The sequence below is a fragment of the Maniola hyperantus genome, chromosome 28, assembly GCF_902806685.2.
Source record: "Maniola hyperantus chromosome 28, iAphHyp1.2, whole genome shotgun sequence".
In the NCBI taxonomy this organism is placed as follows: Eukaryota; Metazoa; Arthropoda; class Insecta; order Lepidoptera; family Nymphalidae; genus Maniola; species Maniola hyperantus.
The window spans coordinates 3,500,135-3,514,536 of record NC_048563.1 but is presented as its reverse complement, the minus strand read 5'-3'; the positions used below and the strand labels follow the sequence as shown (position 1 = coordinate 3,514,536).

The 14,402-nt window shown below is 39.3% G+C and overlaps 1 protein-coding gene across 2 annotated transcripts in view; it reads left to right on the top strand.

Annotated features, from left to right (window-relative positions):
• LOC117994947 (serine-rich adhesin for platelets) overlaps positions 1–14,402 on the top strand; it is a 30,368-nt gene that overhangs the window by 11,848 nt on the left and 4,118 nt on the right. Inside the window, exons 6-14 of one of the 2 annotated variants that reach the window (XM_069508470.1) lie at positions 205–350; positions 853–931; positions 1,832–1,923; positions 2,015–2,203; positions 2,772–2,879; positions 3,950–4,120; positions 4,912–5,028; positions 5,744–5,851; positions 6,565–14,386. In XM_069508470.1, the coding sequence (XP_069364571.1) occupies positions 205–350; positions 853–931; positions 1,832–1,923; positions 2,015–2,203; positions 2,772–2,879; positions 3,950–4,120; positions 4,912–5,028; positions 5,744–5,851; positions 6,565–10,896 (5,342 nt within the window). In that variant the 3' untranslated portion in view covers positions 10,897–14,386. Of the gene's footprint in view, positions 1–204; positions 351–852; positions 932–1,831; positions 1,924–2,014; positions 2,204–2,771; positions 2,880–3,949; positions 4,121–4,908; positions 5,029–5,743; positions 5,852–6,564; positions 14,387–14,402 lie in introns of both variants that reach the window. The other variant, XM_069508469.1, reaches the window with a different exon arrangement.

The following is a 14,402-nucleotide window of genomic DNA, read 5'->3' as shown; positions in this document are numbered from 1 at the left end:
TTACTCAGTAGTTTTTCACTTTACAATCTAGATGGCGATATACAGAGTTACATCGTGCTGGAAAAAATTTCACCCACTTGTTTCTGGATCACTCTTTTCAAATTCCGAGCAAATTTCTATCATAGAAGTTTCTGATGTCTTATTTTGTGAAAATCTAAACTTGCCTAGGTTCATAGACTAATTAATGTTGTATTATTTTTCCAGTGATAGCCCTAAAGACAAACAACTCAGTTCGGGAGTTGCGACTAGGCGACAACAGACTGTCAGCATCGGACGCGTCGCAGATAGCCAACCTGCTGCGATACAACACGCATCTGCAGCTGCTAGACTTGTCCAACAACCAGATACAGGTAAAGACAGACACACACTTGCAGCATCCTATCCTGTGTCATGGACTAAGAACCTGCGAGGGCCAAACCTTCGTTATTTTGTAAAAGCTGAAAGTTTCTCTGCGTATTGTCCTCAACACAGGGAGAAACGATCAGCGACTATGAAGTTTGGATCATGGTGCCTTCGGGAGATAACAATAACAGGTAACAAAGCTGTAAAATTTCTTACGTCAAAGTATTGTGTGTTCTTTTATATTTTCTTCGAAATAGTATTAGAATTTGCCAGACATTTAGTGTTGTGGCAACCCACTCCCAGACACCTTTAAACTTTAATTATGTAGAGAAGCTTTCAGCTTTTAAAAATAACGAAGGTCTGGCCCACCCGACTCTCTCTCTATCATCACATTAATTGGACATTTTTATAGTTTGTAGTTTTGTGGTTATAGAATTCATTATTAAAGAGAATAATTTAAAAAAATATATGATTTTGATGATGAAGTGCCACCTTAATGCTTTTTCACAGGACAAGGGCGTAGAGCACATAGCGGGTGCGCTGGTCGACCAAGCAGCACACTCGCCCCCCTCCCCGCACCAATGTCCACGTAAGTACGAAATCTACTGTGAAAGTGTTGTGAGTCACTTTATACAGCCTATAGTCGACGCATTTTAAAATGAGTCGTCGAATTATCTGTCTGTTTAGCTCGCACTTACAGGTCGTAGGTAAGTGCGAGTGAAACAGACAGATAACTGGACGACTCAGTTCAAAATGCGTCGATATAGTGGTTAGGACGTCCGCCTCCTAATCGAACGGCCGTTCGATTACGGGCACGCATCTCTAACTTTTCGGAGATATGTGCGTTTTAGGTAATTAAATATCACTTGCTTTAACGGTGAAGGAAAATATCGTGAGGAAACCTGCATGCCTGAGAGTTCTCCATAATGTTCTCAAAGGTGTGTGAAGTCTACCAATCCGCACTTAGCCAGGGTGGTAGACTATAGCCAAAACACTTCTAATTAATTTAAAATGGTTAGCAAACTTAAAACTAACAGCGGACGTGTATTCTACGAATTTTGGAAGTCCTTATATTTCATAATTTCTAAGAAATAATTTATTTTTGACAGGCACCATTCCAATTGTTGATAACGATACTATAAACGACAAAAAACGAAAATTATGGTGTTGGACAGTTCAGTATAGCTAGTTGCTCGATTGCGGTAGAATGACAGCTACTATGTCACGATCGCAATCACCTCTGATTGGTTGACGCTCGCTCACTATTGGCTGCAATGCATTGTTGCAACAAGAATCGAACAAATTCAGCCAATCACAACATTTGGTATAGTAGTAATGATTGATGCCGTTTTTGCGAAATTGACCTACAGTTCCACAGATGACATACTACCTCTATGGCCGGTTCGCTTATGCGCCACCTGCCGGGATGAATCGGCAGTGTGGATCCCCATTACCTTATGCCTAACCAACCTTTTTGGTATTATTTCAGTGAGTAGTTATGAGTCCAGAGGTTTGGCGTTTCTGGTACTATGGAACAATCAACTGACAAGAAATTGTGCGGGGCATCTCGCTAAAGTTCTGGTGAGTGTGAAATGTGACTGGTCACGAACGAAGTGTCACTTGTGGACGAAGTCGCGGGAATAAACTAGTAATATACACAATTATATTGCAGAGAGCATCACAATCCCTATGCGTGCTGAACGTAGGGCGTAACGCCCTAGGCTCGGACGCAGTCAGGGCGTTACAGACGGACAGAATCGGGGGCGGACCACTAGTGTCATTAGGCCTTCAAGCGGCCAGGTTGGGACCGGATGCTGCGCGGGCCATTGCAGATCTTATCCGAAACGATACTAAACTACAGGTCAGTGCTATCTAATAAAATCCGGTTCGAAGGACCAACTTATAAGAACAGTTGCTCCAATCACTAATGGTCAGTTCTGTTAGTCCAATCACCCAGAACATATAAATTAAAAGACTGGGAGGGGAACCACTAGTGTCATTAAGAGCGGCCAGTCACCAAATGGTTCAGTGTCTATACTTTGTTAGCGCAATTCAATTCCGTACAGCGACATCTAGCGGTAATGTTGATTGTTGCTATTTGTGTGATATTGAATTAGACATCCCATTTGCCGTATGTTTGTTTATTATCATGATTGATGATGATAAAAAATCTTTTCATATTTTGATTAACAGTTTTTTTTAAAGAATATTAGCAAAGTTTATCATGTGACTAATATTCCCCTTTCCCCTCCAACTAAGCGTTAAGCTTGTGCTTGGAGTAGGTACGACAATAGTGCAATGGTTAGGGTTCGAACCAGCGACCTTTCGGATTTCAGTCTGCTCCTTTAACCGTTGAGTTACTGAGGCTTAAATGATGAGTAAACAGTCCCTTGTTTTTTATTTGTATAATTGTTTTTTTTTTATTTCAGAGGTTAGATCTCCGAGACAACAAGCTGGGCGCGGCGGGGCTGCAAGCAATACTCAATGCTATGAAAGAAAACACTACCTTGACGCAGATCGACTTGGACGATCCAGCTGTAAATATTATAAATAGATATGGGCATTATTGTCATATGGAGAAATTATTATATACTAGCCTATGTTCGCGATAGCCTATGATATAATATTCACCCTCTTAGGGGTTGAGTTTTCAAAAATTCTTTATTAGCAGATGAATCTATATATATAAAAGGAAAAGGTGACTGACTGACTGATCTATCAACGCACAGCTCAAACTACTGGACGGATCACGCTGAAATTCGGCATGCAGATAGCTATTATAACGTAGGCGTCCGCTAAGAAAGGATTTTTCAAAATTCAACCCCTAAAGGGGTAAAATAGGGGTTTGAAGTTTGTATGAAACTCTGTCAGTTTTGAAGTGTCTATAATGAAGTTTTGTAGTTAATATTTTTACAATTAGCAGCACGACATATTTTCTTAAGCTCATGTTAAATTCTCATAGTTAAAGATCAAACCTAAGGGTGTAAAATGGGGGTTTAAAATTTGTGTAGTTCACGCGGACGAAGTCGCGGGCATAAGCTAGTTTTTTTATAATAGCTATCTGCATGCCAAATTTCAGCCCGAATCGTCCAGTAGCTTAGAGCTGTGCGTTGATAGTCAGATCAATCAGCCCATCAGTCAGTTAGTCAGCTCTTCCTTTTATGTATACAGATTATGCGTACAAAATCACTTCTCTTGGGCCGTTTTAATTTTACGTGTCAATTTGCATGTCAAAAGTTCGATTTTACTCGCTTATTCTAAAGGAGAACCGTACTTTTGACATGAAAGTTTACCTACAGAACTAAAATGGCGCGTTAGAAGTAATTATGTAGGGACTATATCTTCACTATACAGCACAGGTGATTTTTCATGGAAAGTGATTTTGCAATTTTTGCACTCACAATCTTTGCTACATTGCATACATATTTTTTTCCCATTCTAACTCAAAACGATGTGAGTGTTTTCGCTCGCGCGCTGTTTAGCCTCTTAGCTCTTAGTGTGTTATTTTGCTTTTGTGATTTTTACAGATTGTCGTTTCGGTATTTGAGGATTTAATACCAAGTGACATTTCAGTATTCGATTTTAACTCTTTTTTCCTTCTAATTAGGAAACAACGACATCAGTGGGCGTCCAGAGCTGCACAGAGTCGGCGACAGTCGCGCGACTGTTGCGCGACATCCGCGCGCTCTGTCGCCGCAACGAGCCTGCCGCGCCCGCGCCTCCAGACAGACTGTTGAGGAAGATCAGCCTTACTTGTCATACCGCACCAGCCCCCAAGGTAAGATAGACGAAACCACAACATCAGTGGGCGTCCAGAGTTGCACAGAGTCGGCAACGGTCGCGCGACTGTTGCCCGACATCAGGACATCAGAGTCGAGACGGTCACATCGAATGAGTGCACAAACGCCCTTATACAGGGTGTAACCAGAACGCTAGCAAAAACTTAGCGTTATCGTTATACTACCTAAACACAATCCAATACCAATAACCATTTGCCTCATTTTGTAGTTTTAGTGAATTAGTATTTTTCAAACCCGCAATGTATAGCGGGCCTACTTACGCAACGTTCGTTGACCTCTAGCGTCAGTCAGATTTTTTTGCAATATATCGTAAACTCTTACAAAATTATAAGATTTTTTTAATGCAATACAATACAATACAAGTAATATATTTTTTTGAGTTTTTTTTTGTGGTATCATATCAGTAATCATCAGTACTTTCACCTGTCTTCGTTTATGCCAGCGTTCTAGTTACACCCTGTAAGTATAAAAAAAGCCAAAGGCCAAAATATTCGATGATAATGTGTTTTTTGGGCAGGGCACATAGTTCGTACAATCGATAGACCTTGGGGTCCCAAGGTGCTGAAATGGCGACCTCGCACTGGAAGACGCAGTGTTTTAAGACCCCCCCCCACTACGTGGACGGACGACATCAGACGAGTCGCAGGGAGCCGCTGGATTCAGGCGATGCAAGACCGTGGCGTGTGGAAGTCCCTACAAGAGACCTATGTCCAGCAGTGGACGTCTATCAGTTGATGATGATGATGATGATGTGTTTTTGTTCCAGCAGCAAAGTTTGCCGGCGGAGGAGGAGCGCAAAGTGCGCCTGCGCTCCCCGGCCCCCTCCCCCGCGCCCTCGCCCGCCGGCTCCCCCGTGCCTGCGGGACAAGGACACTCGCGATTCTCGGTACGTGCTATGTGCGACAGGCTGATATATTACACTCTATCAGTTGCTGTTATTTTATTATTTGTTGTTTTTTAGGGTTCCGTACCTCAAAAGGAAAAACGGAACCCTTATATCCTATAAGTATACACTTTGTTGTCTGTCTGTCGGTCTGTCAAGAAACCTACAGGGTACTTCCCGTTGACCTAGATTCATGAAATTTGGCAGGTAGGTAGGTCTTATAGCAGACATTCGAGGAAAAATCTGAAAACCGTGAATTTGTGGTTACATCATACAAAAAAAATTAAATTGTGGTCATGAACTAATAATTAGTATTTTCAATTTTCTAAGTAAGATAACTATATCAAGTGGGGTATCATATGAAAGGTCTTCACCTGTGCATTCTAAAACAGATTTTTATTTATTTTTGTGCATCATAGTTTTTTGAATTATCCTGCAAAATGTCGAAAAAATATGACTGTAGTACGGAACCCTCATTGCGCGAGCCTGACTCGTACTGGCCGGTTTTAATGTATGATAAATGAGAGATAAAAATCTTTATTTGATACAAATTTACAAGGTAAACATTAAGTTAACCATGGAAGTAATTTAACCATGGAACCATACAGTCCGGACAGGACCCCATCTGATTAATCATTTTCTTTTCCTTTTGAAGCGGGAAGTTCAGCACAGCCCAAAGTATTGAGACGTATATAAATATCATGTTTTCGTTGTTCAGGTAATACCGGTGACCTCAGACCGAGCCTCAGTGTCCACGGCCAGCACAAACACACAAGCCCCCAGGACGACGTATAGCCCCACCGCATCTAGATTTAAAGTTGTACAGGTATTTATGGACTTTTTATGAAAAACTAGACGATGCCCGTGTGGGCTTAGATTTTTTAAAATCCCATGGAACTCTTTGATTCCAGAGGGCCTAACATGCACCCTGCGAGAAAATTTTGTCTACGCATTATCTCGTGTTTCTTCATACAAATAAGACGAGTAAATGCGTAGACAAAATTTTCTCGTGGTGCGCATGTTAGCCTAACAGGATAAAAAGTAGCTTATGTCCTTCCCCGGGATATAAGCAAACTCTGTACAAAGTTCATCAAAATCGGTTAAACTTTTGGGCCGTAAAAAGCTAGCAGACACACTTTCGCATTTATAATATTAGTATGGATTTTCGTAATGAGTATTCTTAATGAGCTGGTGAACTTTACAGTATTCCCCTTACCCTTCTGATCAAAATCCTTTTTTTTCTTTATGGCACACTTAATACGATTCAGATTTGTATTAGGACAGATTTCTCATCAAAACAGGCTAAAACTCTACTAAATTAAGTCCAGAGTTCATGATTTCTATTACTGAATACAACTTAAACTACTTTCCAAACATGATAGCCTAAAAGTCTAATTACAGTAAAGTTTCAACAGCTTTAATCAAGTTTTTTGCTTCTTGTGCATAATTTTTGTTCGCCAGCTCATTGTATCAAATACCAACCAAAATGAATGATGGCAACATTGCCGTAATAATTAGAAAAATATTTATTTGTCCCAGGTCGCAGACCCGCCCCAAATACAAGTGCAGCACACCCCAAGAAAAACACGTTTCTCTGTAACGAGAAACTACGATACAACGTACAACCCCACTCTGCCCCCCACCACGCCATCACCGTCTCCCTCCCCATCGCCGTCATCATCACCCGCCCCAGATATTAACCTAGATTACAACACAGATAATGTTAACACAGACAAAAGCTCAGACGTCCACGAAAACAAATCTATATTTGACTATTCAAGAGATACCAATAATACACACACAGTAAAAACAGATAAAAGTTCAAATCTAACTCAAAATGATCCTACATTTGATTACACAACAGATAACAATAAGAATAAAGCAAAACAAGAGGAAGAAATAAGTATAGACTTGAACTCTATGCTTGTTACAGATGCTGAATTTATAGTTAAAACAGAACAAAGTAAAAATGACACAAAACAAGGTGATTTAAACAAGAATGATACGAAACAAATGAAAAATGATATAAAAAATGTTACAGTTTCAATGAATGATAGTAAAAGTTGTGAACAAATTATTAAGACTGAAATTAGAAACGATAATATTGTCATACAACTAGATAATACTGCTAAATCTAAAGATAGTAACATTATGCAACTTGATTCCAACACTGAGACTAAGGATAATAGTGACATATTGGATACAGTCACAAAAGCTAAAGTTATTCAAGATGATAGAGTCATTAAACAAGAAAGTACTAAAAATCCTACACATGATCATGCTATAACAGATGTGAAACCTAAGTTTATAGAAGAAACCGAACCACAATATGTTGTTAGTAAAACAGTTTTATTACCTAAAACGGAAAATAGAGCTGTTTTAACTCAAACAGAAGAAATTATGAACATACCTGAATTTATAAGTAATATTCAACAAGAAGTCAAAAGTGAAAATGATATTAAAACTACTAAAGATGAAAAAGTGTGCGAAAAAGATAAAAATGGCGGTGATTGGGACAGTGGGGCTGATAAAAATATTGATACAATAGTTATTAGAGAGGATTTGAAAGACAAGCCTGAAATTATAGCAAAAGACTTGAAAGAGAGTTCTAAGTCTGTAAATATGCCTGAATCTGTGATAAGTGAACCTAAATTTGATACTGAATCAATATCTGATTTAGGTCCTGAAATTACTCATGTAACTGAATTTTATGAGAAGCCAGAAAAGCTTGCTACAATATTGGATTCAATTTCAAAAGAAAACGAATCTAAGGATGTTATAAGTAACATTGACGTGAAAGTGAGTGACAGTAGTGCTAAAACTGTAAGTTCGTTAAACAACGAAAAATTAAAGGCGACGAACGTTATAGGTGATTGTAGTGACAATTTAGAATTAATTAACATAAGTGACACAAACAAATTTAGTGAAAGTTGTGAAATCGAAAGGTTTGGTGATAGAATCGAGCAAATGTCTCATAATGAGACCGTCGATTATGTAGGTGATGATAAAATAGTTAAGACAGAGACAAAATTAGTTAAAAGTAGTATAGAAGCGAGCGAGACGGACAGAGTGGAAACAGAAGTGTCCGTTACTGTTAAGAGCGAGAATAGTTTAAAAACCAAAGTACATCGCGACCAAAATGTAAATAAATTAGTTAAAGAAGAGAAACGTGAAGTAGCGATCAAACAAATTGAAGCCATAACAGAAGATTTAGGTAGCATAATTCAGGAAATGCAAGATTTGTCCAATAAGACAATTAAAAAGACCGCTACGGAGGATATAAATGTAGATATAGGTGTAAACAATGTACCTGCAGTTCAAGATAGTGTAGTTTTAAAGAAAAACAGAAGCGAATCGAGTTTGGACAGTCCGGACCTAGAGGTGTCTAGATTGATGAGGAAGCCTGTCAGTGCCTTCTGTGATAGCAGCTCTTCTTTAGAAATTTCTGGAAGCTCAGTCGAGAGTCTCAACATAGAGAGAGCGAAACCGATCATAATACAGGAAGAGACGCGTATGTCTAAAGAGAGCAGCGTTGAATCTACCAGTGAAGTTACTCCAGTGAACTTAAATGTATCCATAAGTTCGAACGAGAGTGTTTCCCCCATTATATTTGGGATAACTAAAAAAATTCATGGTTCATTGTCAAGTTTGGAAGCTAGTATGAGCTCTGTAGATTCAGCGAGGCACGAAAAGGTTATGGTTATGTCTGCCGATTCTGGGATAGAGTATTCCTTACAGAATCCATCAGAGATCAGAGAAGATAGCTCGTCAAATGAAGGCACATTGACATGTAGTTCGAGTTTGAAAGAGTCGGTCAAAAATGAGTCAAACGAAACCACATCGCCAAAAAGAACATCGAGCCTTCTAGATGTTCCTGCTTTAAAATCTAAAGGGTTAGAGCGAATGAGGAAGATATCTTGGGTGGCACCATCTGCCAGTTTTCACTTACCAAAGCCTGAGGAAAAAGTCGAATATAAACTGCCTACAAATTTGGAGAAATTGCTAAGTTTATTTCAACATCCAAGCAGTTTGTTTTCGAGAAGTAATATTGATGATGAAAAGAAATCTACCTCTAGTACTCCGCCTAGAAAAGATCCTTCTTTGACCAGCTCATTTTGGTCATGGGGCAGTCTAACCGAAAGGGCAGATAAAGACGACGCAGACAGTCTGTCTGAAGCGACAGATTCTACGCTATCTGAAAGAGTCCAAGTCTCTTTCGTAGACGAGTCGTTTTCTAGAAAACTCGATAGCAAAACTCCATCAACAGACACAGATAACACGCTGAGCGAGTTCCAAACTTTCCCCAATAGTGGAGAAAGTCTCCCAAACAGCGGAGGAAATGACAACAGTAGGCAAGTTATCCACAACCGTGGGGAAAATCTCCCCAATAATGGGGAAAGTGCAAAAGTTACCGAACTAACCACCGATGACAATTTAGTACAAAAATCTTTAGTTTTAAGAGATAATGACGCATGTCCGGACGATCCGGGCGCGTGTGATATAATAGATCTCATTACACCCAACGATTTGAATAGAAACGTAACGCAAACGTCCGAGAAACTAGACTCCGGAGATAGAGCTGACACAGCTGCGTGTAGCGGAACCTTACTTAAGTTAGAAGATGAAAAAGTAGACGTAAGACCGCGGACTTTCGCCTCCGTACTGACGTCTTCTTCTGAAAACTCGTTAGAAAAACAAAGCAGTCCGGAAGCAGGACATCCTGTAGATAAACTTCCCAGCAAAGTTATACGAGGTATCAAAGAAAATATAAGCCCTGAAAACACTTTAACCTCGAGTATAGCAACTAAATCGCTAGCAATGGAATTAGGTGAAAGACAAACGAAGAATAAAACAACAGTTAACGCGGTCTGGGAAGTTTCAATGCCGTGTGTAGAGAAAAGTGAACCGAAAACCGAAGAAGTTAAAACTCCAAGTGTTTTGGCGCCGATCGCGACGATTGACGAAACGAGTGACGTGGCAGCTGACGATTTGATACAATTGGCGTATATCGATGACCCAAAAGTTGAAGAAAGAGTAGTTGACATCGAAAAAGATATGAAAACGATAGAAAAGCTTGCAGTCGAAAAAGTTGATTTAGGTAAAGATGCGCTGTCATATTTAATGAATGACATCCCGAATGAAGATTTCGAAGCGGAAACAGCGCATTCGTTAACAGAAGTTAAATCGCCACAGGGGTCTCTCGCACAAGAATTAAGGGATGCAGAAATCAAAGAACTGTTAGATTTATCTCCTGAATTGGTTATAGACGATGCTGTTGAAATCCCAGAGATTTTCACAGTTGAAATAACAGGTCGTAAAAGTTCCCCCATAATACCAGAGCGAGCGAAGTTAAAAAAGTCGAATTCTTTAGAAGATTTAACTAAACGACCGGTAGAGGATAAAGAAAGTCCGAAATTAAAGACGATAGCTTTCAAAGTCCCAGAAAGCACAACACCAAGGGATATACCAGAGAGACGGTCGAAATTAAGATCCAGAAGTGGTTCCAGTCCAAAATCTTTGCCGGAAAGCTTAAACAAACCTTGTCCGTTAACCAAAATGGATTCGGTTATAAGTAAAAAGAAGAAAAAAGCGTCTTCTTTAGGGAAAACGGCGAGAGATTCCCTGTTAATGTTAAATATGAGCGAGGATGAGATAGCAGAGTTTAGACGGCCCTACAAACTTACCTCAGTAGAAAGTTTGAGGTCTTTGGAATCGGTTTCTGAGGATGCAAATTCTCAGAGTGGGACCTCAGTCGATTCGAGGTGTAGGGCATGTTTGAGGACATCACAAGAAAGCCTCATGTCCTTAGATTCGATAACCGAAGATTGCCGATGTATGGAGGAATGCGAGAAAAGGCATTCGAACAGATAAAAAGACGGATAGTGTAATATATGCGATTTAACTCGACATTTTCGTCGTTGCGACATTTGTGTCGCGAATATTGGAGTATTGCTTGGATACACGGGTGTCGTTTGGTTTTAAGAGGGGTTTATCTGTAGTGCGCTCCAAACACGTCGACCGTTAGAATGAGATTTGGGCGGCTTTGTAGAGCGTTGTCTCTGTCGCTCATACCTAGTGACGTTTTGTCGCTTTCAACGACAGAGACAACGCTCTGCGAAACTGCTATCTCTTTCTAAAGATAGATGTACAATATTTCCTGCCGGGTACTGTAGTTTGGCTTATTTGAAAACTAACCAATCGAACTCAATATATACGTTCTAGGAACTAATATCTATGTGGTATATTCCGCTAAACAGTTTCGCAGCGTTGACGGACAAGGTCCCATCTCCTAACTGTTCAGAGTGCGATACAGTGGAGGATGTAAATCAAATCAAATTATTTATGTACTGCATATAATGGCTGAATGCTTCCGGAACGAAGCTGAAAGATCGGTGGAATCATTACGTAAAACGTGGCAGTAGCGACAGCAACGCGACAGCAGTAGCAATCCGACAGTTCATTTGCTGTCTCTCTTCTTCTTTGCCTATTGCTGTCTCTCTCTAGCCGGACGTTTGACAGCACAGACAGGAAGCCTATCGCGAGATACGTAATCACCCCGCGGATTTTTACAGTACTTAAATCTCCTAAACATAGGAACATGGAACAGCATTCTTGCCTTCCTGGTATCCGAAAAGGCAAGGATGCTGTACAAAATCGTATTAAGAGGCCTTAGACGCAGAAAGTAAGACATTTTTGTATGCGGGTTTGTACTCTACAGGGGTGACATGCTCACTATGTGAGCAAATCCCTATAAATAAATTAGATTTAAAAAAAAGCTATGTCTGTGGAAAATATTCATTTTCAAAGTTACATGGTCTCAAGGATTTATATATTTTAAACCCGTGTAAATGTAAAACTCATTGACTTATATATAAATATTCGTATGGACAGGGATGGCACCGACTCAGTGGTGCTTTAGCACCAATGCAACCTCAGTGACGTCTGGATTTCAAACGGGTCGTTCATTAGTATCTAAGAGGTGGCGCTGATTTATTTGGTTCCTAAACCGTGAAAAATTTTGTTCGCTTGGGCATATCTTGTCATTTATATCGATGGTAGAACTATTTAGTTTTACGGAAGTCCTGCAAACCACAAACATAGATATTAGTTTCTAGAACGAGTCTACCAAATTACATAGAGTTGGATTGGTTAATATTCACATGAGATTCAAACGTATACGTTTGTATAGGGCGAGTATCGGACAGACAGCCGTAAGCTCACTTAGGCGCTTTTTCGAAAAAGCGATATGTTGTATAGAAGCAGGCGTTACTTTGCGGAAGTCCATGATATTCAAGGTAACAAAAGCTTAATTTGCTATAATCCGCTGAAACAGACAAATCTGTATGATTCAAAATGTAGCATGCGATATGCCCTGCCCGCCCTCCCACTATTAAACATGCAGGAAAAGCCAGCCAAACAAACAATAGCTCCACCACCACGCAGCACCACACAAATCCCAAAACACACTCGACGCACGTAAACCTTAGACCAAAGACTTTGCTTTGTAATAGGGTATTTGAAAAATGTAGGTAGAATGGTATTCGTATTGAATATGAATTTTGGAAACGAATTATTCAGTCAGTTATGAAAAATACGAGATATTTTAAGAGAAAATCGAAAAAGAAAATATGTTTTTGTCTCAGTCGCGTGTTCGTATAGGTACGTTATGTGATTGGCCGAGTGGTTGATGACGTCAACTGCTCTTAACTCAGTTTCATACGCAAAGAATATTAAACTCTATTTCTATGAGGGATAATTCTTAAAATCGCCTGAAGCACGACCGCTTCTGTGTGGTCAGATCTGTCCCAAATCACCGGGGAGTGTTTGGGAAGAACGCGTACAAGTCAAAATGGCGTATGAGGCGCCATATTAAAAAAGATGTCAAATACCTTAATGTTCATTCTAAGTCTATGTGTTTTGGGGGATCTGTATGGTGCTATTGCTTGCTTGGTGACTTGCTTTTCCTGCATGTTTAGCAGTGGGAGGGCGGGCGTTGCATATCGCACTGGGCATGTTGCACTATACAGATTGGTCTGTTTCAGCGGATTATAGCATATCAAGCTTTTGGTTCCTTGAAAGAGTGAAATGTAATTTTTTTTTTTTTAATTAGTATTATCGCCCTGTCGCCATTTTTGGCCGAATATTTATTAACAGTGATGTTGTAATGTGTATAAAATAAATAAAAATAAATATAAAAGTAATAATAAATAATACTTAATAATGTACAGATATTTTTTAAAATGCCAGTTCAGAATTTTATAATTATTGTTAAAATTATGTAAATGTAAGGATTTCGTGATTTTTTTTTTATTTCGCACGCCGCGCAGATGATTTTATCGATTATTACGTGTATTTACTAGATGATGCCTGCGACTTCGTCCGCGTGGACTATTTTTTTTTTTAATTTATAGACTAGCGCTTGACTGCAATCAAACTTGCTGTCAAGATTTAGGTTTTTCTTAAAGCCCATGGGAACTCTTGGATTTTCCGGGATAAAAGTATTCTATATTCATCCCCGGGATGCAAGCTATCCTTTCATCCAAATCCGTAAAACGGATCGGCTGCGAAAAACTAGCAGACAGTCAAGCATACTTTTGATTTTACATGGGTTTGAAAATTTATGTAGGGATGGGATTCACATAGTCAGTTCTTGGTGTCAGTACTAATAAAAGTTACTGACTCCCTTGAAAAAGGACCCTGGATGGGTTCGAAACTAGTCGGGCTACGTCGAATAAACACGTGAGTACAGCCGAGACAGATATTATTAATAATTGAAATAACTCACGGTAGTTTAAACGCTAAAATAGTTACTGACTCAATGTAAATCGGGCTTAAATCGGTAAACAGTACTGATGCATTGTTATAATATATACCCTTCTTAAAGAACAAGTACTTAAATTTTATAGGTACGGTACCTATTAATTAGAATATAATTTAGAATAAGTGAACCGTTAAATTTTGAAAATGTATCCTTTTATAAATGAAAAAAAGGGATATAATATATAGCGAAGGTTATACAGGGTGTAACCAGAACGCTAGCAAAAACTTAGCGTTATTGTTATACTATCTAAACACAATCCAATACCAATAAGCATTTGCCTCATTTTGTAGTTTTAGTGATTTAGTATTTTTCAAACCCGTAATGTATAACGTGCAAAACTCGGGTCAATGCCCCGCCTACGACGCGGCATTGACTGTAAGTGGCCTATTTACGCAACGTTCGTTGACCTGTAGCGTCAGTCCGATGTTTTATCTGCAATATATCGTGAGCTTTTACAAAATATAGGATTTTACTTAGATTTTTTGCGTTTTTTTTGGTCTTATCATATCAGTAGGATCATCAATAGTATCAGCTGTTCTCGTTATTGCTAGCGTTC